The 26750-nt window shown below is 50.9% G+C and overlaps 1 protein-coding gene across 21 annotated transcripts in view; it reads right to left on the bottom strand.

Annotated features, from left to right (window-relative positions):
* LDB3 (LIM domain binding 3) overlaps positions 1-26750 on the bottom strand; it is a 61271-nt gene that overhangs the window by 9283 nt on the left and 25238 nt on the right. For 13 of the 21 annotated variants that reach the window (XM_084996438.1, XM_084996453.1, XM_084996454.1 and 10 more), the window contains 5 exons: positions 17176-17358; positions 13822-13964; positions 7831-8248; positions 6498-6678; positions 5488-5608 (listed from right to left, as the gene is read on the bottom strand). In XM_084996438.1, the coding sequence (XP_084852564.1) occupies positions 5488-5608; positions 6498-6678; positions 7831-8248; positions 13822-13964; positions 17176-17358 (1046 nt within the window). The remainder of the gene's footprint in view (positions 1-5487; positions 5609-6497; positions 6679-7830; positions 8249-13821; positions 13965-17175; positions 17359-26750) is intronic. The other 8 variants (XM_084996445.1, XM_084996458.1, XM_084996447.1 and 5 more) reach the window with 1 other exon arrangement.

Raw genomic sequence — 26750 nt, 5'->3', positions numbered from 1 at the left:
TGTGGACAGTTTGCCTAGTCACTGTCTTAGACCACCTGCTGAGAGGCAGCGTGCAGTGGGGATTACAAACTTGGGTTCTGAAGAAAGAAAGACTTGGGCTCAAATCCCATCTCCATTCCGTAACTGTTCAAATATGGAACAAGTCACCTAACTTCTCAGTGCTTCAACTTTCTCATCTGTATACTGGGAATAACTATACTACCTAACTCATGGGGTTGTTATACAGATAATAATGTATGTGAAGTACTTGGCACAAATAACTCAAAAATGTTGGCTCATTTTGAAGGTCATAAAAATGAAAGGAGGGAAGGGAACATGATTTGAGCACCTACTATGTGCAAATCCATATGAGTCCTTTTCTATGTTTCTTTTAATCTTTTTCTTTTTTCTTTTTTCTTTTGGTCTTTTTGTCTTCTTGCCATTTCTTGAGCCACTCCCGTGACATATGGAGGTTCCCAGGCTAGGGGTTAATCGGAGCTGTAGCCACTGGCCTATGCCAGAGCCACAGAAACACAGGATCTGAGCTGCGTCTGCGACCCACACTACAGCTCACAGCAACGCCGGATCCTCAACCCACTGAGCAAGGCCAGGGATCAAACCCCATGGTTCCTTGTCGGATTCGTTAACCACTGAGCCACGATGGGAACTCCTGTTTCTTTTAATCTTCACGGCAGCTCTGCAATTAAGTGTTATTCTCAGCTTAAAGATAACGAATCTGGGAGTTCCCGTCATGGCACAGTGGTTAACGAATCTGACTAGGAACCACGAGGTTGTGGGTTCGATCCCTGGCCTTGCTCAGTGGGTTAAGGATCCAGAGTTGCCATGAGCTGTGGTGTATGTCGCAGACATGGCTCGGTTCCCTCGTTGCTGTGGCTCTGATGTAGGCTGGTGGCTACGGCTCCGATTAGACCCCTAGCCTGGGAATCTCCATATGCCATGGAAGCGGCCCTAGAAAAGGCAAAAAGACAAAAAAAAAAAAAGAAAGATAATGAATCTGGCTGTAGAGGTTCCATCAAACAAGCAGTAAAGAGCTGGATGGACTTGAAGTTCATCCACTCTCCCTGATTTTACGCTGTCTCCAGTTATCTATTTGCCATGGAGCCTTGATAAGTTTTATCTCTTGCATATTTTTTTCCAATGTATGGTTTCCTCTTGGGAGTTTAATTACACTTTGTCATGCAAATGCTCTTATATATATACCACAGTCCAATCCTGCTTCTGAAAGAAGACTTAATTTCTTCAGTAGGCAGAAATCTATCACCTCAGCAGAGCTAGGAAAACATCACTCTGCTTCCATCAGAAAGTTATGGCAAGTCTATGGTTCATTCTGTGCTCTGTAGGAACTTAGGAGTATGGGGTGAGAAGCAGGGCTGCGGGCTAACCCATCTCCACCTGAGGGCAAGCTCTGCACCACATGCCCAGCTGGTCTCTAGATGCCCTGGATTCTCTCCTCTGTCTTCAGGCCTCTGTATGAACAAGGTCCTAGGCTTGAAAAATCCTCCCCATTCTGTCTGCCTGAACCTCTGCAATCCTTTGGACTGCCTTCCTTTATGGAAGATCTCATTCCCACTCCACTCAAGAGAGATGAGACAGCCTTCCTGAGAGCTTCTCCTGGGCTTCTCTCTCTCCCCTCTCATCCATCATCTATCCATCCATTCATCCATCCATTGTCTCTTAGCTGTCCATTTATGTGCCAGCATATCAGATGTTGATGGGTCTGCTTGAGGTTTTTCAGAACACATACCCTCTCATCTATGCTCAGCATCCGTCACAGGAACTAGCACACATTTGATGGATGAATAATGAATGGTCAAACAAAGATATGTTCCAAAAAACTGTATTAGTGATTCCTTCTCCTGTTGTGCATCCTATGTGTTTTTTTAAGAGATTAAGCTCTTATAATGGCTTGAATTTATTTCTGGAATGTCTAGTCCTGTCTATTGATTAAATATTTTTTGTTGTAAACTTGATTTTGTACTATCTGGAGAACTGCCACTTTGTTTTAGAATTTGGTACCACAGGAGTTCCCGTCGTGGCGCAGTGGTTAACGAATCCAACTAGGAACCATGAGGTTGCGGGTTCGGTCCCTGCCCTTGCTCAGTGGGTTAACGATCCGGCATTGCCGTGAGCTGTGGTGTAGGTTGCAGACGCGGCTCGGATCCTGCGTTGCTGTGGCTCTGGCGTAGGCTAGTGGCTACAGCTCCGTTTAGACCCCTAGCCTGGGAACCTCCATATGCCAAGGGAGGGGCCCAAAGAAATAGCAAAAAAAAGACAAAAACAAAAAACAAATCAAAAAAACACTAAAAAAAAAAAGAATTTGGTACCACAGGTCTGACCCTAATACATTAAAATTAAAAAAGTGGCATTTTTCCTCCTCTATTCCACAAAAGGAAAATATAATTGAATAAAGTTTGTGCATGGGCCTTTCCCATCAGGAAAATAATCTAGTTTCTCATTTATGTATTTCTTCTTTTATTTCTCCTATTAGATCTTTGTAATTTCCTTTGACTCTTTTTTTTTTTTTGTCTTTTGAGGCCCACACCCATGACACATGGAGGTTCCCAGGCTAGGGGTCAAATCTGAGCTGTAGCTGATGGCCCACACAATAGCCACAGCAAAGCCCGATCCGAGCCACGTCTGCTACCCACATCCCAGCTCATGACAACGCTGGATCCTTAACCCACTGAGTGAGGCCAGGGATCGAACCCGAAACCTCATGGTTCCTAGTTGGATTTGTTTCTGCTTTGCCATGATGGGAACTCCTTATTTGACTAACTCTTATGCCCCAAGTTGAATTCATACCCTGTATTTAGTGGATTTTATTGCTATTGTAAAAGGATTTTCACTCATCAAATCACAGATGCTCTATGTTGAAAAAGAGTTTAGTGCTTTACTAGAACAGTGATTCTCAAACTTTAGAATGATCTGAAGTGTTCATTAAAAAAATATGGATGGCTAGGCCCCAACCCTCAGAGTTTCTTATTCAGCAGATCCGGGGTGTGGCCTAAAGATCTTGCATTTCTAACAAGTTCCCAGGTGACGCTGACGCTGCTGGTCTTGGGACCACACTTGGTGATTCCCAAACCTAACTGAATATCAGAATCACTGGGTGGGGGTGGGGCACCCATGAAATCTTGCTTCTGGAGGTCTGGGAATTTATCTTCTCTATATTTTTAAAGTTCCCTGGATGATTGTGATGCCCTGCCTGGGTGTGTGCTGCTCAGGTTCACACCTGTCTTTGAGAAGCTCTCTTACTTGCAGACAAGATATTATATATTAAAATGTTAGCTCATCATTGCAGCCAAATGAAATCTTTTTGAGTCTAGATCCTATCATTCTGTGTCTTCTAAGTTGTTGATAAAAATGGTGACAAGGTTCCACAATGAGATATACCTCTCACTCACCAGGATGGCTGCTGTCAAAATAAAACAAAACAACAACAAAACAAAACAGAAAATAACAAGAGTGGGCAGAGATGTAGAGAAATTGGAATACTTCTACCCTGTTGAGATTGTAAAATGGTGCAACATGGAGGTTCATGGAATTTCCTCAAAAAATAAACATAGGAGTTTCCCACTGTGGTGCAGTGGAAATGAATCCAGCTTGTATCCATGAGGATGTGGGTTCGATCCCTGGCCTCGCTCAGTGGGTTAAGTATACGGTGTTGCCATGAGCTGTGGTGTAGGTCTCAGACGTGGCTCAGATCTGGGTTCACTGTGGCTGTGGTGTAGGCCAGCAGCTGCAGCTCCAATTCAACCCCTGGCCTGGGAACTTCCATATCCTACAAGTGTGCCCCCTGCCCCGAAAAAAGAAGATCATTCTTTACCAATTCAACAATTGGTAAATTGTTTCTAATGCTTTTTCTAAAATAAAAATTAGACTGTGTTATTTCCTTACTTAAAACACCTCGATGACTTCCATTGCTTAAGGAAGTGGTTTCAAACTGTGCTCCTCAGAGAGCTGGGGGTCTCCTGGAGCCAATGTGGGGACAACACATATTGCCCACTCACTGTGGGCAGGTGTTCTCTTAAGAGCTCTGCATGCATTATCTCAGTTAATCCTCACAAGAGCTTCTGAGAGGTGAGGAAGAAGCGACTCAGAAAGGACAAGCGTCTTAACCATGGTCACACAGCCTGGAAGTGGGGTCTGTCACAGTGCCTAGGGATGAGGCTAAATATGCTTCCCCATTGTCTTCTCCTAACACTAGACTATCCTCTTCCTGGGTCTTCTTACTCAAAACATCACTTTTGAAAATCTTTTTTGGGGGGTTGCCATGGAGAGGAGCAGTGGTAATAGTGGAAATCTATCACAAGCCTCAGACACAAATTATGGCTTATCACAACTTATGAAAGTTATAATGCATTTCGTTGACAAATAATAGCAATTTGTGTTGGTACCACAGCACTTTTATTAATTATGAGTCATTAGCATTTGCTTATAAGACGGGAAAAGACAGGTGTTATCTTCTCCCTTTTACAGATTTGGAAAATGAGGCCAGAACAACTGAATGGCTTATTTAAAGTCATTCAATGAACTTCAGAGCTAGAAAAGAAAATTCACCAGTACCTAGGAACCCAAGAAGTTTCTTTTATAATGTATTATCAGAGGAAAAAAAGTTTTGTTTTGTTTTGCTTTTCCCCTTGAGGAACTGGAATGTTTTCTCCTTTCTGGTTTTAAAGTAAACTAACTTACTGTGTTTCTCTTTTCACCCTCAAATTTGCTACCCGATCACTGCAGCTCTGTTATTCTTCATAATCAGCATGTTTGCTTCTCCCTCTTCTACTTAGTGCTGATTTGCTGGTTCTATTGTCTTAACTTTCATGTTTATGTTACCTTTGTTGGAACCTGCCTCAAATCCTTATCTGAAAGAGGGAGGCTATGAATAAATGAGTGTGTGAGGGAATGAAAGGCTAGTTAGCCAGGATGCCCAGCTCAGAGTGCTTTGTCTTCAGAATTCACCATAATTGACTCCAAGTTTTAAGATAACATAAAGCATTTTGGGGGGAACTGAGTTTAGGGGAATTCAGACAAGGAGATGGCAGGACTCTGAAGGGACATCAAAGTCTGGTAAACATCACAGGAGCTGGGAGGGGACTTGCCCGTACTTGATGAGTTCCACACTTTCTCTGGTTGAATCCTCACCTCAACTCTGGGAGGCAGGTTTTGACTCCCCCTTTTAATACAGATGGGGAAAATGAGGCACAGAGACGTTTAGGAGCTCACCCGAGGTTACAAAACCAGCTTAAGGTGGTGCCTGGAACAGAGCCAAAGCTTTTTCACAAAGGTCAGAGCCAAAGCTTTTTCAGACCAGACCTTATGGTCTCCAAATCAAAATCATCTGAAAGGTTTCCCAAGCAGTCACAAGATGCCAACTTGTGGTCCATATATATGGGGCAGGGAAGACAGCAAAGATTGAATGTATGTGAATGAGAATGCCTACCCCTTTCTCCCAGACAGTGGGGCCTCCCCACAGCACAGAGATCCTACCTTTCTCACAGTAGGGCTCCCCATCTTCCATGTGGAAGAGGCTATTCCCGAAGGGCTTCTTGCAGGCTGCACAGACAAAGCAGGTGGTGTGCCATGTCTGTCTCAAGGCGTGCATCACTTCCTGGGGAAAAGAGCCTCAGCTTAGGACAGAAAGGTCCAATGGGGAGAAGGAAGCAGGCCTGACTTCCCTACCAGGCCCTGGCCACTGCCAGAGCATCTCTCCTAGAGCAGGGCAGGAAGGCCCAGGAAGTGGGCCTTGGACATGCCAAGAAAGGCTACAGGTGGCAGAGGAGGGACTTATCCAGTGCTTGCTGGGTGCCAGCTTCTGTGTGTACTCACGTAAGCTATGATGCTTAACCTCCCATCAAATCTGGGAGGGAGGTACTGCTTGTTACTGCCACTTTACCAAATGGGCATTGAAGGTCAAAGCCACATGTGGTTCAGGGCCACAGGAGGGTGCATGGTGAGGTCTGGCTTTGCAGAAGCTCCACCACCACTTTAAACTCTGTGGTCCCAGGATGTAATCATCTCTCACTCAGTTCATTTGTTCCCTAGATCATTGGTGGCAAACTAACTTCCTTCCAGGATAGAAATGGAGTTGTTCTTGCTCTGTTAGCAAAGCAACTTCTTGGCTTCCAAAGGGGACCCACAACCTCGAGGAGGAGGAGAGATTGGCTGGAAAAAAGATAAGGATCAGGGAATTCCCATTGTGGCACAGCGGAAACAAATCCAACTAGTTTCCACGAGGATGCCGGTTTGATCCCTGGCCTTGCCTAGTGGATTGGGGATCCAGCATTGCTGTCAGCTATGGTGTAGGCTGCAGATGAGGCTTGGATCCTGCATTGTTATGGCTGGGGTGTAGGCCAGCAGCTATAGCTCCGATTCAACCCCTAGCCTGGGAACCTCCATATGCTGTGGGTGCAGCTCTAAAAAAAGAAAAAGAAAAAGAAAAAAAAAAAAAAAAAAAAAAAAAAGCTAATGGTCAAAGGAGAGGAACGTTGCCCACTTACCCCCATGATTTTGGTGTTGCACTTGGCACAGACTGGGGCGAAGAACTGCTCATAACACCGCTCACAGTAAACATTGTTCTGCTCCTCCACAAAGCATACATCTGCCAGGGAGGTCTTGCAGTAGGCACAGTTGAACTCTTCTGGGTGCCAGGAGCGGCCCATGGCTACCAGAAAGGGGCCCCTGAAGAAGCAGAGAACAGTACCTCCTAAGGCAGCCCCCAAAATTTAAGGAGATATTTCAAAACCTCCAATAACATTCATACTTTGACCCTGTAACCCTGACTTTTGTGACTGTTCTAATGAAATAACGTGAAATTCAGATAAAGCAAAAAGATGCTCACTGCTGCACTGCTTACAATAAAGAGAAAATGGGAAGCAACTCAAACATCCACTAGTAGGGGACCATGTAAGTGTACCATGGAATATTCAATTGACTATTGATAATTATAATAAGAAGAGCAATGACAACGGTGCTGATGGCTAGCACTTATTAAGCGTTCACTCTGTGCCAGGCACTACTCAAGAAGAAATTTGCATTTATTAATATGCTTAATTCTCACAACAATCCTATGAAGCAGGTACTATTATGATACCCTTTTTCTGATAAGGAAGCTGAGGCACAGAGAGGTTAAATTGTTCAAGGCTATAGGACTACAGGCCCAGGACACAAATCTGGTTCCAGAATAGTACTCATAACAGTGGAAATGCTTTATGTTTTAGTTTTCACTTTTCGGAATTTTCTAATTCTTTTCTAATAAGTATATTCTCTCTAATGATACTTTGTTTTTAAATGAAAGTATACTGTTTACATATATCAGTTTGGCCCCCACACACATGCACATACTATAAACATACTGTATCCAAACAAGCCCCACCCATGATCCTTGGCTTCTACACATGAAATGACTTGTTTTCCTTTTAGTGTGGCAGATGCCCACCAAAGCCCTGAGCAGCATGGGCCTGTCTGTGGAAAGACCCAGAAGCAACCCTAAAGGAAAGCTGGGTCAAACCAGCACTGTCTGCCAGCTTGCAACATGCCCAATAAACCTACCAGCCAGACCTGAGATTCTCAGAACCCAGCCTTAGCCTGAGGGGATGGAGCTGGCACAGGCACTGCGCTGAGAGCTTCACCCACTTACCTCATGGAATTCTCCCAACTTCCCAGGGATGTGCGTGTCCCATAGGTATGGAAGCTAAACCTCAGAGAGGGTCAGACCAGAAGGTGTCAGACCACCAGCCTCAGGTCTGCCCTGCACGCAGTCCTCTCCCTACACCTGCCCTCCCATCCCCCTATCTTCCCAGCGCCCCAGCCAGGGGAAACAGCGGATCTTACCGGATGATGCTGTTGCAGTGGCCACAGAGCGGAGTCCGGCTGCTGGCTGGGAAGCGCTCGGCCCTCTGGACAGTACCCCTGGCAAGGGGGGACACCTGGGGACCCTGCAGCGGTGGGGTATAGGCAGGGGCCCCTCGGGGCAGGCTCTGCTTGCTGATGGAGGTGGTGCTTTTGCCCGGGGCAAACTTCTGAGAGAAGCTGTCATCTGTCACCCATGGGGGGCGGCTGGCAGACTCCGCAGGGCCCCCACTGTAGGGCGTGGGGTTATAGCTTGGGGCTGGTGAGGGGGTATAGGCTGGTGCAGGTGAGGGGGAGTAGGTGGGGGCAGGGGAGGGGGTGTAGGCAGGGGCAGGGGAAGGGGTGTAGGGGGTGGGACTGTAATTGGCCCCTGGGGATGGGCTGTAGGTAGATGCAGGCACTGCAAGCCAAAAATACCCAAAGAAACAAGTGTCAGGAATTCATTTCTCCCAACTTCCTCCACACCCAGCCAGAGAACTGTAAAAGACAAGTTTAATATTAGAGCAGCCCAGTTCCAATTTTTGCAGGAGACACATCCCTGCACTTCTTGATGGCCTCAATTTGAATTTGCAGCAGGGAGCCAAGGGAGATAAAGAGTCATCAGAGCAGAGCCCTGGGAGCTTGGACAGGGCTGGGAAGGAATAGAGCTAAAAATATCTGCAGCTGTGTGGGGTGGGGCAGTCAGGCCTTGGCTGCTAGAGGCCTGCAAGAGAAGGCAGTGGGGGGCAGGGGGTGCCGGGCAAGGTTCATATCTGGATCCCCTCGGCTGGGAAGAGGGTGGAAGTGGGTCAGCCTTGGCCTTGACTAGAAGATGCTTTCGGTTGCACTCTGACCAGTGATTTGACATCTGAAATGCCTCAGTGGCATGCATTTGCTGAGCCTGGACTGAGTCCAGCCTTCCAGATGACCACGCAGTTAGGTTTTCAAGTTCAGGTTTCAGGTTTCTTGGCTTGACTTATACTCGGGGGCGGGGGGGGGGGGGGACACACAGTATTTTGGTTTGACTCAGGGTTGAGGGGTCTTGAAGGAGTCATTCAGAGGGGACCTGGGTACAGATGCTGGGGTGACCCAGCCCAGGCCTAGCTGCTCCCTCAGCCTGTGACTGCCTCTGGGGGACCCAAGCTCCCCTACATTACTGTGGTGGAAACTGAGAGTGTGTCTGATACTGTGTAGAGGTTACGGAAGAAACCGAGGGCAGGAGGAGAATGCACTGTCCCACTTCTGGAACTCCCTTCTCCAGCTCACTGAGAGCTGAACACCTTTTTAGGGCAGCAACACAAAGAGGCATAGCAGCTGCTCACTCAAAGCTGTCCCAGGCCTGGGCCCTCAAAACCCAGACTTCTAAGTTCTGCTGCCTCCCATTGCAAACCCTACCTGGGGCAGACCCAGCTGCATCTGGCACACATGGTCCTGCCAGCTTCCCCTTCTAGGGAGGGCAGATCCAGAAGTCTCTCCTCATCTCCCAGTCTGCTCCTCTGGAAAGAGGCCTCATTGTCCCCACCTGATTCTTGAGTCTGGCCTGGTGAAGAGCCTATGCTGAGGCAGCTCCTGTCAGGCTCCAGCTTAGAAAGGAGGGTCGGTTATTTTCAGGGCAAAAAGTCCTGGCCTGGCCTCTGGTCTCTCCCACCTGGTTCCCCGGGTCTACCTTCGATGGCCTGTGGCTTGCTGCTCCAACTCTACTACCTTCTACTCCCAGATGACTGGCTGTTCAGAGTTGGGTAACTTGGAAACCCCAGTGCTGGGAATGCATAGGGTCCAGGCCTGTGCCACTGAAACCATCCTGGGAGTGTTGCTGGTTTCCAAAGGTAAAACCTTCTCAGAAGGAATCTTCTGTCCACTTACTAAGAGGCACATAACAACAGGTCATCTGGGTTAGTTCTTTTTACAGCTGAGGTCACTGAAGCTCAGACAGAGACAGTAAGTGGCAGAGTCTCCAAAATCATTCTATCACCTCAAGCTGCCTCTGTAAAAAACATCATTCCAATTTCCAGAAGATCTGGGTGCACCATGTTATGGAGGTGTAACTACCAAGCTGGAGGAGACCCCAGGCTCTGGTGTGTAGCACAGCCATTGTTCAGGTTCCAGCTCCTACCACATCCTGGCTGTGTCCTTGGGCAAGTTCCTTAACATCTCTAGGCCTGAATTTCCTTGTCTAAAAATGGCAGTAGTAATCGTTAGTACCTCACAGGGTTGTCATGAGGATTAAGGGAGATAAGAACTACTTAGTACCTGGCACTGTGCATGTGTCACTAAATGTTAGTGAGGATGGTGAGGAGAGTGACTCCTGGGTCTCATGGTCCAGATGAACTGTCAGCTCATCTTAGCCTGATGGTCCCCTGAGGAGCCCAGCTCAGGGAGACTATAGGATATAGGGAGGGGGAGATGTGACACTCTGAAGTCAGGTGAACTGGGACTGAGTCTACTTATCAGTGATGCTAAGTATGACACCCCTGCCTGCCTCACAGGGTGGGTGCCTACCCATGCATTTTGTAAACTTGTGAAGCCCATATTTGAAATGTTGTCACCCTCCCTAACAGCATGGCATAGCTGCAAAGTGCCCAGAGCAGAGGGTCTCAGTGTGCTGGGGGAGGAGTGATGAAAAGAGGAAGAGGGGCTTCATCCCTCGCTGTTATGAATAGTGGGGTTCTGCACAAGATTTTTTATTTCCTTTTTTTGTAAAGTGGGGGACCTCTGCTAAATGGGATTATGAATGAGAGCCCTAATTCTGTGTCATCCAATACACAGCCCTACGTGGCTATTAAGCACCTGAAATGAAACTAGTCCTAATTAATATGGGCTGTAAATATAAAACACACACCAGAATTCAAAGATGGTACAAGAAAGGAAAATACCTCATTAATCATTTTTTTGTTTGTTTTTAAGGCTGCACTTGCAGCATATGGAAATTTCCCGGGCTAGGGGTTGAACTGGAACTGCAGTTGCCATCCTACACCACAGCCACAGCAATGCCAGATCCTTGATCCACTGAGTGAGGCCAGGGATCGAACCCACATCTTCATGGATACTAGTCGGGTTCTTAACCCACTGAGCCACAATGGGAACTCTGGTTTATTAAACTTCCCATTTCACTAATAATTTTATATTGTTTATACATTGAAATGGTATTTTGAATATACTGAGTTAGATAAAATACATTGCAATTAATTTCACCTGCTTCTTTTTACTTTTTTAAAAATGTAGCTACTAGAAAATGTATTGTCACTGGACAGTGCTGTCCTAATCAGGACAACGGTTACCAAGTACTGACTGCTTTCAAGTGCCAGGCCCTTGTATTATTTCAGGTAATATTCCATGCAATCCAATGAGGCAGATAGTATTTTCAAGTCATTTCACAGATGAGGAATTGAGGCTTGGAGAGCTTAGGTGACTCCCTCAAAGTTGTAGAGCTAGTGAACCATCTAGCTGAATCTGGAGCTCAGGCAGCAGGACTCAATTCCAGATTCCCTGCTTAACCACTCCCTAGGCAGCAAAACAGGCTTTAGCAAGCTCTTTCCACATCTGGCCCTTGCCCACTTTTCCAGCTTCCCTCCAGTAATACTAACCCTATTCTCTCTGCCTGGCAGCCATTCTCTTCCCTCCTCTGGGAAGACTTCCAGACTCCATGATCAACCCCCCCTTCTCTAAACCCCCACAGCACAAAGGTCTAAGCAGGTCAGAAGCATGCTGGTATCTGGGCCCCGGTGGGCTGCATCTTGGCCCCCAGGTAACTACTCCCCTAACCCCCTCCAGCTAAAGTCCTTTCCTTATTCGAGGAGGACCGGGCGGGCAGCTCCTCTCTGCCATAGCACCGCGTCCCAGGTGAGGATGGGGGCGCGGGGATACTGCTTCACAGCTCCAGCCCTTCACCCTGGCTGGCCATACCATCCCCGACGTGCCCGGAGAGATCTGATATCCCATCTCAGAGCCCGGGGCTGTTGCTATTTCTGCTTGACGGAATGAAGCCCGTCCAAATTAGAAGGTGATATTTCATCTCTAATTGGCGAGTTCAAAAGGCCCCTATCACACTCGGCGGCTTAGGAATATGTAATTAAACAAGGTGATTTCTGACTCATTCCAGGTTGTGCCCGGCTCCCGAGAACAGCCGGCCCCCGCCTGGCCCGCGGGCCTACGTAGCCTCCTCCGGCCTGCGCCAGGCCCCTCCGCCCACAGCCCCCTCCCGAGCCCCAGGTGCTCCAGGGAGCGGCCGCCCAGCCTCGGCGCCGGCGATAAGATCCCGACTGCGAACGCCACCCTCGGACCGGAGGAGCCCTCGCCGGGGCTGCGGCCCAGGCCGCACGCGGGCTCCCCGCCCTCTCCGGGGCCAGGAGCTGCAGAGGAGAACAGCGGAGGGGGCCCAAGTCCACGATCCCGGTTTCTCCCCGGGCCGCCTGCCAGCCTCCCCAGGACCCCATCCCCAGGAGAGGGATGCGGAGGAGGGGCGGAGGCAGGCCAGTTCCGGCGCGCGCCTGTCGGGCCACCTCCTTCCCTCTGGGCAAGAATGAGTTAACGTCTGCAAGGCCTGGGAACTCTGCAGAGGCCCGCAGCGCCGGGGCTCCGGCACGTCTCGCCGGCCTGGGCTCCATCCCCGGAAGGAGGAGAGGGGCGACCGACAGGCCAGAAGGTGCGCTCCCCTGGTGCCGTGCCGCCCCCTGGCGGGCCTGCGAAGGAGAGCCGGCGGCGGAGGCGGCGGCGCCGAAGCTGGGGACCCGCCCCGGAAGATGCCCAGAAGGACCCGCCTGGCCCCGAAGCCCAGGCCGGGGCGGAAATCCCCTCCCTGCACCCGGAATCCCTACTCCACCCGCCGCCGCTGCTCATCCAAACTCCTTTACACACTCCCTCCTGTGCTCCCCATCTCCGCAGGGCAGCTGCTTCCTCCAGCGCCATATGGGATTTTTTTTTTTTTTTTTTAAACCACTTCAGCCCTCTGCAAATTGCTCCCTAAGCCTGTGCATTTTTAACCTCAGAACTTTGTGTCCCTGACTCTGAAGGGTCAGAGAACGCACCTCCTGTGTGCCAAACACTGTGCTGGGTGCTTCATTTCATCCTTAGAGCACCAAGTGTACATAATACCATGCCTATTTTTCAAATGAGGACATTCAGGCACCAAAGAGATGAAGTACTTTGCCCTAGATAGCAGAGGGGGCCCTGGCATAGTCTGATGCCAAAGCCGCTCCTACCATTCCTTCTCTACATTGCTGTCAGAGTGCATTTTGTAAAATAAAGGGCTGATCATGGTTTCTCTGCCCTACACATAAAGTCAGCTCCCTAAAGCAAGGCCCTTCCCGCCTCAGTTCCTGTCTTATCACCCCTTAGGTTCATGGAGCAGGGTTGCAAGCCAGCCTGAGAATTGCCCTCAAGCTCTGGGAAGAGGCCAGACTTTACCTAGAAAAAGGGGGACAAAGGCTGAGCTTTCCTGCTTGCAGTGATGAGAAAAGACCAGAGCAATGGGACAGTCAGCCAGCAAGGCCAGCCACGGGCAGACCCAGTGCAGGCCACTCTCTTGCCTGTCATGTGTGTTCTCTATGCCTTGAGTTAGCCTGTCCCAGCTGAGGAAACCAAAGACCAGACAGGTGGGCAGCTTCACAACGTGATGCAGTAGGACTGTCCAAATTCCCTAGCATTTTTGTTATTGCTATGTGTCCTCTGGTTTGAGCCATACCCAAAGTTCTGGAGAACAAGCCCCTCCCCTTCTAAACCCCTCTCTTCCTCACCTGGAGCCTGGAAATCCCCAGCCATGAATGTCTTCTTCCTGAGAGCTGGAAGGCTCTATCCCTGCCTGGCACTGCTCACCTGTCTCCCCAGCACTAGAAGCAGCTTCCATGGGGTTCTGGCCCACAAACGGAGGAAAGGCTGAACCTCATTAACAGAGCCTCACTAACCACCATCTTTCTGGGGGCTGGGGATGTGGCTTTGGAGCTGACCCTGAAGCCCATGCCCAGGCTAGACAGTCTTCTCTCCCACTCTGCTTCTCACCTGGCTGGTAGACAGAAGGCCGGATGCTGGCAGTGGTGACAACCCTGGGCTTGGGTGCAGGGGCAGCTGGGGCCTCGCTGTATGTATGGGCGGCAGGTGCTGGAGAGGTGGCCACAGCAGGACTGTAGGCAGAGGCCTGGGGCCTGGAACCAAGGGGGGAAGAGTTAGTAGAGTTAGTGATAGCCCCACTACCCAGGACGTGGGGCCTGGAGCCATGACAGGCTGGCTCCCTGACCTTTAAGGAGGCCCTATAAGGAGGAAACCTGACAGAGAAGTCCCTGGAGAGCAGCCACAAGCTGTGAAGACCACACCATGGAGGTCTTAGAGGGAAGGAAGCTGCTTCTTGGGTGCTAAGTGTTGGTGGGTCTGGTTAGGGCAGCAGAAACACCTTGAGAAAGAAATTACTGGTACTGCTGTCTTAGGAGAGGGGGAGGAAAGTCACCATCCAGACAGGAGGACACATGGAGAGACCCCCCGCCCAGGACAGGGGAGGGGAGCAGAGGCAGGAGAGGTGGAGATGGTCAGGGGTACTCCAGTCCCTCCATCTCTTGACCTTCTGAGACACCTCACAGCCTCAGACCACCTGGCCTTCTCCCCCTCTGCCTTTCTATTGTTGCTGGAGGGAACAGCAAAGTCTCAGGTTTCCAGGTAAGCGTGCTCCGGGAAGGGCTCATGGGAAGTCAGGAGACCCTCCAACCCCCACCCCCTCCAATCCACACACACACAGGCTTCCCTTCCATATAGAATTCCTGTTGCCTCCCACTGGGTTAGCTGCCAAGAGGCTTAAAGCAACCTTTTCCCACTTGTGACCCAGGGACAATGGGACCAAAGAGATGAAAAAAAAAGTCTAAGTCCCAAGTCATTGCCCTCAGGAATTTTGGTGCTTGGCCTCTTTCTTAGAGAGCTAAACTCCCAGAACTCCTGCAGTTAAGCAGCCTGTTTAACTTTGTCTGATCCAGTGTTTCCCAATTCCATTTGTCTGTGAAACTTTTTCTTTTTTTCATTTAAAACTAACATATACCTTATAGAACACATCCCTGGTTTCTCCCTGCATATTTCACATCCTAACAGGGACCACATGAACATACCCAGGGCAAACGGGTCATGGACGGGGGTGCTAGAGAAGTGAGCCCTTGGAAATATGCTGCCCCCTGCCTGCCCATGGCTTCCTGCTTTCCTTCTACCTGCTGCTCACAGGCCCAGGCCCTGCCCATCTCTGCTGGGCAGAGTCATAGGACAAGGGAGTACCTTCCTCTCTAGGGATCCAGAGAAAGTTGCCCTGAGCTAAGAACCCACCACCATACTCAAGTGGAGCCAGAAGGGCCTGTGTGCTGCCCCAGACAGCGCAGAGGTAGCATGAGCCTCAGAGAGCCAGTGTCTCAGACATGGGGGTGGGGTGCAGACTTGCCCTACCAAGCTACTGTGTTTCTGGTTGAATGAGGACATTGTCTCCCCTCCCAGGGCCTGTCTGCCCTTCTCTGATACATCCCTATTAAGACCAACAGGAACCTCAATGGAAGAGAAAGAGGCTATGTCCAAGGGGTGCTCTGCTTTGACTGTGGTGGGGAAGGCCAAGGGTCAATGGGTCCCAGCCAGATTCTCCCACCAGTGGAGGATCCTTTCCCAGCATCCCAGGAGCTATAGGTATTGCGTCAAGGATTGGTACTGGGGGAGCAAGCAGAGGCTTAAGATTCAGCAAAAATTCTGAGGCCATGCCAGGTGTCCACTTGCCTCACACTGGCTCCCTCTAGTTCCATCCCAGCCCCTGTGTAAGGAGGGAAGGTCGCTGGACCCAGAACTGGTGCTCTGAATCCTTCTGCTCCAGTCTGATGCTGGGAGAGGTCCTCCTTCACCCTCCACCCAGACCTCATACCTCTTTGCAAGGCAAAGTGGAGGAAGGGCTTTCCTGGCTGAGGGAGTCCAAAGGGGCCTGGAGTGTGGTCCAGGAGCCTGCCCTTGAGTAGGGCTGGGCCCCAGGGAAGAGGCTAGATTGTTCATGGAGCCCAGCAGCTAGAGCCCCCACTTCAAACTGGGGAGGCAGCTTCCCACTTGACAAGAGGGACATTCTTACCCTCCACAGAGCTTCCTCTTTGTATGGGAAGCAAGACCCTTACCTGAAGAGATTCTGGTGTGTGGAAGGGAAACAGCTTGCTGAGGGAACCCAGAAAGCTGAGATGTGATGACCCCTGGAAGCCTGGGCCAGGCTCTCCCTTGGCACTAGAGTTGGGCTAGGGAAAGGCTGTGCTGGCACCACCTGGGTCACTATGAAGCCCAGGGGTAGAGGTGCCTCACACAGGCCACTTTGCCCACCCTTCATGGGCCTCAGGCTGCAGCAGGGAACTATGCACCCTGACCTAAAGGTCTGTTCTTTCCAGCAAAATCCTGGGAGGGGCATGTGGAGTCTGGGAAAGCTAGCTCTGACACCCAAAACCAACTTGGCCACTCCATAGAGCTCAGAATAAGCTAGGCCTGCTGGGCCTGTTACACTGCCTGGCCACTCCAGAAGGACCTGTCCACCCTGTCCCCTGCCTCCCTGCACCCTTTTCAACACCCCCACCCCTACCTTTGCTGAGTATCCACAAGGGCAGGCAGGAAGGCAGTAACCTGTAGCACTTGAGAGCATTTTACATGTTAAGTGTTTTATGTACCCTTTTTCTAACCCAACCCTATAAATAAGTCATTGCATTAAGCGTCTTAGCAGATAAGGAAACTGAGGTTCAGAATAATTAAGTCACTTTCTGAAGGTTACACATAGTAAGTGGTAGAGCAGAGATGTAAAATCCTACTCCACCAGGTGCCTCTGTTGTTAGCACGCTTCTCCATTAGGAGAAGAGACGGAAAGGGATGAGGGCAAGGTAGTTGCTAAACGCGGAATCAAATCTGACCCCCTTCAGTGCCCAGGTCAATGCTCCCTCCTCCACAGAGGCTTCTTTGGTTTCCTTTCTTTCTTTGTAATCTCTGCTCCAGGAACTCAGACTTTCCACACAACCTCCCTTTGGTTATCTAACTGTGTGTGTGTGTGTGTGTGTGTGTGTGTGTGTGTGTGTGCGCGCGCGCGCGCACGTGCCCGTGTCTTTTTCCTCTCTCCCTAGAGCAAGTACCCCTGGGGCAGGGTGACACATCCCTGCCTCTGTCCTCAGCCATGCACAGGGTGCTCCCCTGAAATGCATCCTAGCTTCCCCTTCACTCTCAGCACCAAGCAGTGCTGAGCCTTGGCTTCCCCAGGGTGCTTGGGGTCCTAACCACTTTGGATGGGCCTTTCTGAGGGACATGCTGGACACAGCTGCTGACAGATGGACCCACGGAGAGGCTTTTCCTGCCTCCCTTCCCAGCCAGAACCTGCCAGCTAGTTACCTTGGACTGTCCGCAGGGCTTGAGGCAGGGGCTGCGGCAGAGGCGGTGGCAGTATGGGCAGCGGCTGTGGCCAGGGGTGGCGAGGCTGTGCTGGGAGAAGCAGCAGCAGGCGGCTGGGCAGAAGCGGGCAGCAGCGGGGTGGCGGCCTGGCTGGTGCATACTGGAGCATGCTCAATAGGGGTGCTAATGAGGTGACCGAGAAAGATAACAGGTCAAGGGTGCCCCTCTGCAGGACGTGGGGGTGGCTGCCAACAGAGGCAGGCTGGGCTGAAGGTACTGGCCTTACTGCAAACAGTGCAGGTTCTTCCAGAAAACCTGTCCCCAGGCTCAGGGGAAGAGCAGCCCCACCCAGGACCCCAAGAGAGAAGGGCTCGGATCACAGGGAGGATCACGGCAACATCAAAAATCACCTCAAACCTAGTGACATTCCCCTGTTCCCCATTTGGGTATACTTCCTAATTTGTCTTTCTCAACATGTATTATAAAAACACAGTGTGTGGAGTTCTCCTGTGGCGCAGTGAGTTAAGTATCCAGCGTTGTCACTGCAGTCAGGTCGCTGCTGTGGTGTGGGTTTGATCCCTGACCTGGGAACTTCCCCATGTTGTGGGCACGGCCAAAATAATAATAATGATGATGATAACAATAATAATGACAATAATAATAATAAAACCACAGTATGGTTGAAAAGTAAACTGAATTATCAACCAAAGTTTCTCTCCCATCCTGTTTTCCTCTTTCTTTCCCCATTTAGTCAGAGGCATGTATTGCCTTTGAGAAAGGATAATACAATGGAAAAGGCAGAGATAAGGTATTTTGTTGTCAGGATTTAAGCTCTGGAGTGGTAAGAGCCTGGGCTTTAAGCTGCAAAGGACTCAGGGTGCTGATGATACATTTGGAAGATGGCAAAAGCTACCATGCCAGGCAGATCAAGGTCATCTGGACCAGAAAGGGGGCAATGTGGTACCAGGGTATTCGGGAATAGAGGCAGTTGTGCCCCTTCCCTGGGTAAACCCTGGGGATATGACAGGATCCAGCACGCCCTAAACCCATGCCCATGGTGAAGAGGGAGGCAGGCATACAGCCCAAAGATCTGCAAGCCATCCTGTGGCCTGGGGGCTGAACACAGTTTCCCACACACTTGAGAGTGACATAGATGTGGTCCTGAGCACTTGCACACCTGAAAGTCCCTATAATTGGGAACATGAGAGATGCCACTATGCCAGTGTGGACCAGTGTGAGCAGACAGGACAGGGATATCCCAGCAGATGCCAACACAGCTAGACCGTGATCAAAGACCAATTGCCCAGACTCCCCACCCCACCCACCTTGGCATTCTGTAAGCCCCTCTCCCCTAAAATCGCTCCAGGCAAGAGAGGAGCATCAGAGCCTGGGTCAATGGGATTAGATTTCTGCCATCTATAAAATGGACAGAGAATAAAAATTAAGTTGTAGGCAAGCAAAAAATGTACATTCTTTGCTCACTTGGGTTGTTGATTAAGATTTGTACTTGCTACAATGGCAACAGATACTGCAACTCCTGCAGGTGTGAATGACTTTCTTCCTGCTATGAAATTTATTGACCTCGTACTATGTGCCAGGCCTATGTCTTTATATCCTCACAAAAACCTTCTGCTCTGGGTATTATCAATTCTTTTTAATAGGTGAGGGAATGGAGACTGAGCTCAACTGCTTGAGCTCCTATAACTTACAGTAGTGGCCACAGGATCTGACTAAAAAGCATGTGGATTAGAAGCTTTATCCAGTACCTCAAGGGGCCCCTCATAAAAGAAGAACTTCTTGCAGTCAGTCAAGCAGGATCCTTCCCTAACAAAAGGTACTCTCCTCATTGGGAGATTGGTATCAAGATCCTCATTTTATTGATGAGGAACCTGAGGTCCAGAAAGATTGAATCTCTGCTAAAACATCACATGGCTGCCAAGTGGCAGCGATGGATGTGATCCCTAACCACGGCAACGCTTCTCAGGCTTCAATACACAGGCAAGTTGCCTGGGAATCTTGTTAAATGCAGCTTCTGGCTGAGTAGGTGTGGAGCAGGGCTGAGAGTCTACATTTCTAACAAGCTCCCAGGTGATGCTGATGTGGCTGGTGTATGAACCACGCTTTGAGTAGCAAAACACTATAGAGATCTGTCCCAGATAGGAATGCCAGGGTGCCATGAGCTATTCAACAAAGCATCACGATGTGCTCTCCTCCATTCAGCGAGGTGTATGATAGAGAAAGGCATGAGACAGCATGAGAGGGTTGGACAAGAGGTAAGGTTGTGGGTTGACCACCCCACAGGAGGGAGCACCATTCTTCTCTGTGACTGCACAGGAAGCATCTAGGATGGACAAGGGCAGTGGCCATGCCCTGTCCAGCCCTTTCCTGACTTCGTGCTTCAGAGAGGAGGCTTCAGGCAGCCCATCTCTCAGGCCTATGGAAGTGCCCAGCCCTGGCCCTTCCATGAGGCCACCCATCCACCTTGGTGAAAGAAATGGGCTTTTAAGCCAGGCCTGTGAAGTGGCTGCCTCAGAGAAGTAGCTTCAGGCCCTGATACCATACCGCTAAGCTGACTGCTCAGACCCCCACAGCATGGGCAGGTATGGCCTAGGAAGATCCTGGCTAAAACAGAACACCACGTCTCCTTTATCTGTTTCTCCCTGATCCTGCCACATGTTTCCAGTGGGCTTCTGGGAACTGAGGACCCTGCATGGAAAAGCAGTCGTGAAAATACCCAGGCTGGGTAAAGTGTTCTGCAGGGCAAACAGGAAATTGGCTCTGCCTGTCCCCTGTGCTCCAGTTTCCTCGCAGGCCAGCTCACATGCTGCTCTCCCCAGGCAGAGCTCTACATGAACCCTGAATGCTGGGAGTGAAGCTGGAGCTGGACACTGGCCCTAGGAAAACTCATCATCTACCACACAGCCAGGAAAAAGGCATGCGCATGAGCCTGCTGCTTGGGGTTCCGGCTGCGTGGTATCCTATCTAGAGTCGCTGTCTACAGACAGGCAGCCAGTGCCTAGGAGAGATTTGGTGGCCTTGAAGAACATCCTGAAGGATTCTAAGGTCTTATCCAGGTCAGTTCCTGCCTGAAGTTCCCTGAGCCCCCATAAACCCTAAGGAGGGGGGTCTTAGAGAGCAAGCAGTGCAGAGAACATACTAGGCTCTGACATCAGTCCTAAAGATGTGCCCATGAAACCAACCCAGCCTTGTCTAGCATTCTATAGCTGCCTCTTGCCTTGGTCATAATTCACCTTAAACATCTAAAAACCAAACCAACCCAGAAATATCCACCACTCGTGGCTACATGGGGAGGGTGCAGCTGGAGAAGAAAGACAGCCTGGCTACAGTCCCCTTTTCAGCCCATCTCCTCCCTTGACCTAGTTGGCATCAAGGTGCAGTGTGCCAACCTTGTGCCCTGCTCTTCTGTGGTGACGCTTGGCTGATGCTCTTATCAGCAATGATACTATGTATGGAAAGGATGGGGATGGTACTGATGGTGGTGCTGGGCCTGGGGGTTTGTGGTCATCGGGCTCAGGCTGGAACTGTTGGGGACGATGCAGGTGTTGTGACTGACGGTGCTGGGAAGTGCCTGCCATTATTAGTGCTTGCTATTTGTATTAGGTAAGAGAACAGAATATGAACATCTCTGTTGACTGGATGATGACAGAACACCAGTCAAGTGGTTGGTCTTGAAATTGTTCATGCTGCCACCCACCTACTCTGCATGCCATCTTTCAGCCTGATGACTACTACTCAGGGCAGCCCTGACTCAGCACTGCTGCACTGCATGTCTCCAGGGGCCCTGTTCACACTGTAGTCTATGCAATGACACCCTCAACAACTGGGCCATGCACAGCAGTCTCCACAGGCTGCACTGTGAATGGTGCCCTTCAACCTTTGCCAATTCCACATTGCCTTCGGAATACAGTCAAAAGTCCCGGCATTCTAGCTCTGCTCTGCTGCTAACCATAACATCCCCTGCATGCCCTCCATCCCAGCTCAAATGATTAACTCAGAGTTCTGGGCCACTCCTTCCCATCAGCACCTCTGCTCTCTCTGCTTAGAGTACCTGCGCAGCCTTCCATGACTACATGTGCCCTACTCTTAACTGCTCCTGAAGATTAAACACACAGACCCCTTCTTCAAGGAAGCCTTCTCTGATCCTCCAATCAGAGGAGCGTTCCCTGTCTCTGGACCTCACATGATCAGCCTTGCGTTGTGGTCAGTCACAGCCACATTGGCCCTTTCGGATTCCTTTGGCATGCACAGCAGCCAGGTGCGGAGCCTTGACTAATGACCATGGACACAGAATGCTGAACAAGGACATCTCTCTTGTTTACTGCAGAGGGCTTTACACAGACCCCTGGTCTGGGGCCACCCAAGGTGCTGCATGCAGAGGCCTGAGATCACCGGGGAGGCACCAGGCAGGCTGGAAAGCCAACAAGAGCCTTCCAGGGCTTCAATCAGGTGGATTCAAAAGGGCTCTGACAGGCTGGGGGATGGGCACAGGTGACAGTGAGGTCACCAGTTATGACGGACTGGCTCAGGTCCTCTGCCAGCTTTGGGACACCCACTACCTGGAGATTCTGTCCAGCAGCCTCCAACCCCCCCCACCCCCAAACCTACCCTTGGGCCTGGAATTCCTCAATCAAAGGTCAGCTAAACATGGGTGTGCTCCACAATGCCTAGATGTAGGCAGGAGCACACACCCCATCTCCCCTGTTGATCCCCCAGCCAGCCTGCCCTGCCTGGTCCTCGCCTTGGCCCTGGAGTCAGACTGCTAGAAGAGTTCTTCTAGATGGGACTGCCAAGGCCCCTGGAGGCAGAAAGAAAGCCCATTCCCAGCTAGGGGAGTGGGAGTGAAGCTCTGGCCCAGTCCAGCCACAGGGGTGGCAGGGGAGTCCTGAGGGATGGGCCTCAGCACCTGTCATTATTTGCTAAGTGCTGCAGGTCTCATGTTCTCCGCCTGGGGTTTCCATAATAGGGATGAGGCTGATGGGTAGACAGGTGGGTGGGGAGGACATGAGCCTGCCAGCCCAGCCCTTGCTAAATGCTCAGGACTAGGACAAGGCAATAGGGCTGTGGAGGCCAGAAGCAAGGGCCTTCCCCACCCTCCTGCCACCTGAGCAAGACTCCACCAGGCACACCTTTCACCCTCTCCCCCAATCCATGGCCCCGGCTCCCAGGGGTCTCCCAGCAGTGCCCCTGCGAGCTTTCTACCTCAGCCCCTGCTCTCGCCTCCTGGGTCTGCTGGGCAAGAGCAGCGTTTTCTGGGAGAGGGGCTTGTGACATGCTTTCCAGTGGGGATGAGGGGATGGCTTGATCTGCTGGTTGTGGTAAGGCGTTGGGGGAGAGGCAGAGGACATGCAGATCCCACTGCTCTGTTTGAACACACAACCTGGGAGGTGGCTAAGGCTGCCCACCAGTCCACAGCAACAGATGCTCACGTGCCATCTTCTCTGCCTGAGACCTGCAGCCCGGGGCAGGGCCCTAAAGGCAGGAAAACAGCCGTGGGCAGAGCTCTGCCAGGTCCCAGCCCCAGTGAACACTGCCCTGGCCCCTCTTCTGGAGGCACCTGTCCTCTCATCTCGGAACTGCCCCCTTGGGTAGTACGCACACAGGCACAGCAGGACTGGGGCTGGTTTGGTTCATTTCAAATCCTCTTTATTTCAGAACGAGCATGCTTATATGTACAGGAGAGGGAACTAAGGAGCCAGCACACACAGCACAGAGAGGAGAACACACGCTCCAGTCTCACCACAGCCAGGAGGGGCCTCTGCCTCATCTACCCCGGGACTTCCTCTTCCTCTGTGGGGAGCCCTGTTCCAGCTGCCCGGGCTCCAGAAGGCTCGAGAGAGTGAGTAGGGCCGGGAAGCTGGCCTCTTCCCAGGACCCTGACCTACAGGCGGCTTGTTCCAGGACAGCACTAGGCCAGGCTGCCTCTCCCGGGAGAGGAGGTTGGTGGGAAATGGACCAGTGGCATGTTCTGTTGCCCTTGGTTCTGAGGTGTTTGGCCAGCAAACCCCATCACGTCCTCTCTGATCTAGGAAGGCCCTGAGCAGGAGAGCAGAGGCTTGGACTATTGGGGGGGTGGGGGTGGTGAGGGTTGCACTGAAGGGTGGGGGTGGAGTGGATGCAGTGCTGCATGGGGTTGGTCAGCTGCATGGGGTTGGTCAGCTCTGGGGCGGGCAGAGAGCACAACTGCCGCAGGTGACTATGAAGGGCGCCCCCCAGCACAGCTATACATTCTCAAGCATCACCGTGGGGCTCACATGCCAGATCTGTGTGGGGGGAAGGAGGGAGGGGGTAGGGAGATTCCAGACAGCCTTTTAACTTTTAACATTAAGGATCTGGGCCGAAAGGCCATGGTGCCAGTTGCGCAATTTAGCAAAACGTGGACTGTTACGTTCCGTTTCAAACCTTTCCCTGTGGCACAGAGAGAGAAAGACAGAGAGAGACAGAGAGAGAAAGGAAGAAAGAAAGGGGTTAGGGGATGTGTCCGCCATTGCCCTGTCTGATGGCTGGGGCAGAGGACATGGGAGGGAGGGATTAGGCTTGGAGAGGCTTTGCCACCATTGGGGTACTTTTCAGGTGGTCAGGCCTGGTTTGGGGCAAGACCAAAGTCACAAGGACCAGGATGGAGGGACTGATACCCTTGACTGGAATGAATGAGGGTCCATGGAGAAGGGGTCTGGATAGAGGGCCTGAGGGCATTCCGGGCAAATGGGGGTCTCTGGGTTCTCCCTGGCCTGTGTGGTTAGGGCTGGGCAGGGCTGCTTTGGCTGTGGGCTCTGAGGACTGAGCCACATAGGCAGGTGGGCCTCACATGGTCTCTGTCCCCTAGCTGGGCATCAAGAAGGAGGAATGCCTATTCCCATGATGAGGCTTGGTGAGCAGATCTGCCATCTCCCTGTGTTGCCCCAGTCGCTGCCAACCCTCCTTCGTCTCCAGAGAGAAGCCTGCAAACACCACCGGCTGCCCCGCCCACCTAGGCCTGAGCATAGCCAGGCACACATGTGCACACACATACTCACAAGGCTGCTGACACACACACCAAAGGCCAGGATTTCCTGCCACTTCCCGCCAGCTGGGCCTCTGGGGCTGAGCCCACAGCCTGCTCAGCTGAGGGCATAGTTTAAGGCAGGCAAGGAAGAGCCAGAAACATAGAAAGGGAGGACAGAGTGTGCCTGGGAAAGGCCAGTACCGCGATGCCAGAATCCTAGACCCTCCAGGCCAGAGGAGCCTCTAACATTCCTCAGAATAGACGTGCAAACTGGTGGCCCAGGGGCCACATATAGCCATAAATGCAGTGTGTTAAACCTGAATAGTGTTTAAAACTCATTTTTAAAAATTAATGGCTATATCTAGATCATGGAATGCTACTAGGCAATAAAAAGACATGAATGAGCCATTGGTACACATCACAGCTTGGATGAATCCCCAGAGAATCAGGTGGACTGAAAAAGGCCATCCTATAACATCATAGGCTATATGATTTCATTTACATAGACCCTTTGAAATGACAAAATTAGAGAAATGGAGAACAGATAACAGTGGTTGCCACAGGTTAAGGACAGGGTGTGTGTGGTAGGGAGGTGAGTGTGATATGAATATGGGCATGATAGCAATTCTGCATTTGACTGTATCAGTGTTGGCACCCTAGTGCAGATATACTGTAGGTGTATAGGATGCTACCACTGGGGGTAAAGGCTACATAGACTCTCTCTGTATTGTTTCTTATAACTGTGTCCCAATCTGTGATTGTCTCCAAAGAAATAGTTTAAGAAGTGAATTGCTAAGAAAGGGTGGGGGAAAAGAAAGGGTGGGGGAAAAAAGAAAGGGTGGGGGAAAAAACTGTAATTGCAATGTATACATCTAAGGATAACCTGACCCCCTTGCTGTACAGTGGGAAAATAAAATAAAAAAAAAAAAGAAGTGAATTGCCAGCATATAAAAATCAGGAAGATCAGCTTTAATCTTTTAAAATCAGAGGATGGGGCAGTGCTGGGCTTACTTTTTTTTTTTTTTAAACTGCGCCTGTGGCATGTGGAGGTTCCTGGGACAGGGACTGAACCCTTATCACAGCAGTGACCCGAGCCACACAGCGATAATGCCAGATCCCCAACTGCTAGGCCACCAGGGAATTCCTGGTCATACATTTCTGCCTGGTAACAGACCCGCATCCCCATATGTACATCTGGCCATCTTTCCACATCTGCATTACCTGGCAGACTCCCCACACACTTGAGTCCTGCACACTGAGTCTCTGTAGAAGATTCTGTCTGACGAGAGGGGCCCCTGCTAACATATTTAAAACCACTGGTCCAAACTTTCCCAATACCAAGAAGCCAAGGCTCAGAGACATCACATGCATGGCCTAAAGCCACAGGGAAACTCAGAGGCAGAACCCTGATCTAAGTGCCAGACGTTCCCAGCTACTGCCTCTTTTGAAGCTGAGGAGAAGGGACAAAGATGGCACAAGCAGAGGCCCTGTGGCAGGGCCCATACAGCCCTGCTGACACAACACAGACGGCAACAATCAGCCCATAGAGACCACCCGGGACACAGACGTGGCCAGTTTGTCCAGCCAGGCCCACAGCCTTTGTCATCAGTGCTCAGCAACAGAGTTAGGGACAGTCCTGGAAAGTCGGGGAGGTTGGTGAGTCTGCTCTGCTTGGAGCTGTTTGGAAACTCACAGCCAGCCAAAGAGAGGAGCAAGAATAGGAAGGAAGAGGTGAGGGGGGAGAGACTGGAGAGTGGACAAGTGAGAAAGAGAGGGAGGTCCCAGGACACCCACAAGGGTTGCTCGGACACCCAGGGATGTCCCGATCTCTTCAGCTGTAGATTTCAAATTTGCTAGGCTGGCAGAATACCAAGGACTAAAAGTCCACGAAACACAGGTAGCTCTTGTTACTGGTAGCTGCCCACTGCCTCTTCACAAAGCTTCTGTTTGTAGGAGGCCCTGAGCTACGCCAGGACCAGGAGAGTTGGCCGCCTGAGCATGTGCAGGGAGGGGGGAGGATGTGACATGCCCAGGGAAGCTACAGGGGGAGGAGGGGGCAACCAGTAAGTCCTGGGCTCTGTCAGAGCTGGGGTGGGGAGGAGAGGAAAAAGAACCTTGGATGGCTGCATGATGTAGAAGGGACTTGAGAGGGATTTTACATTGTTTGCCCATGTACTGCTGGGCAATGCAACCCTCACCTTCAACTCCTCTGGGAACTGGTCACCAAAGTCAACTTTTTCCTTAACACTTGGTGACCAGGAAGACATGTAGAGTTCTTTACTGTGGTGAGCATGAGGTAAACACAGCGACCGAACTTGCAGACAGCTGCACCACAAGGTGGGGGATGTCTGAGTTACACACCAGGGTCCTCCAGGACGGTCATGCCCAAGCAGTGGGATCCGGATGCCCTGCCTAGAACACAGCTAGGCTTGCTTGTTTTCCAACCCCTGTCAGGGTTGGCCCATGTGGACCCAACCTTTAGAGCCATCAGGGCCCTGAAATGCCTTCCTGAAGTCAGAGGGAAGCTGTGGTGACCTCTCTGGAATTAGAGAAACAGCTTTTGAATGGGGCT

The sequence above is a fragment of the Sus scrofa genome, chromosome 14, assembly GCF_054392235.1.
Source record: "Sus scrofa isolate SSC_HxYL_T2T_F1_AM1 chromosome 14, Sscrofa_HxYL_maternal_Yorkshire_Landrace_v2.0, whole genome shotgun sequence".
In the NCBI taxonomy this organism is placed as follows: Eukaryota; Metazoa; Chordata; class Mammalia; order Artiodactyla; family Suidae; genus Sus; species Sus scrofa.
This window is presented reverse-complemented; position numbering and strand designations above follow the sequence as displayed.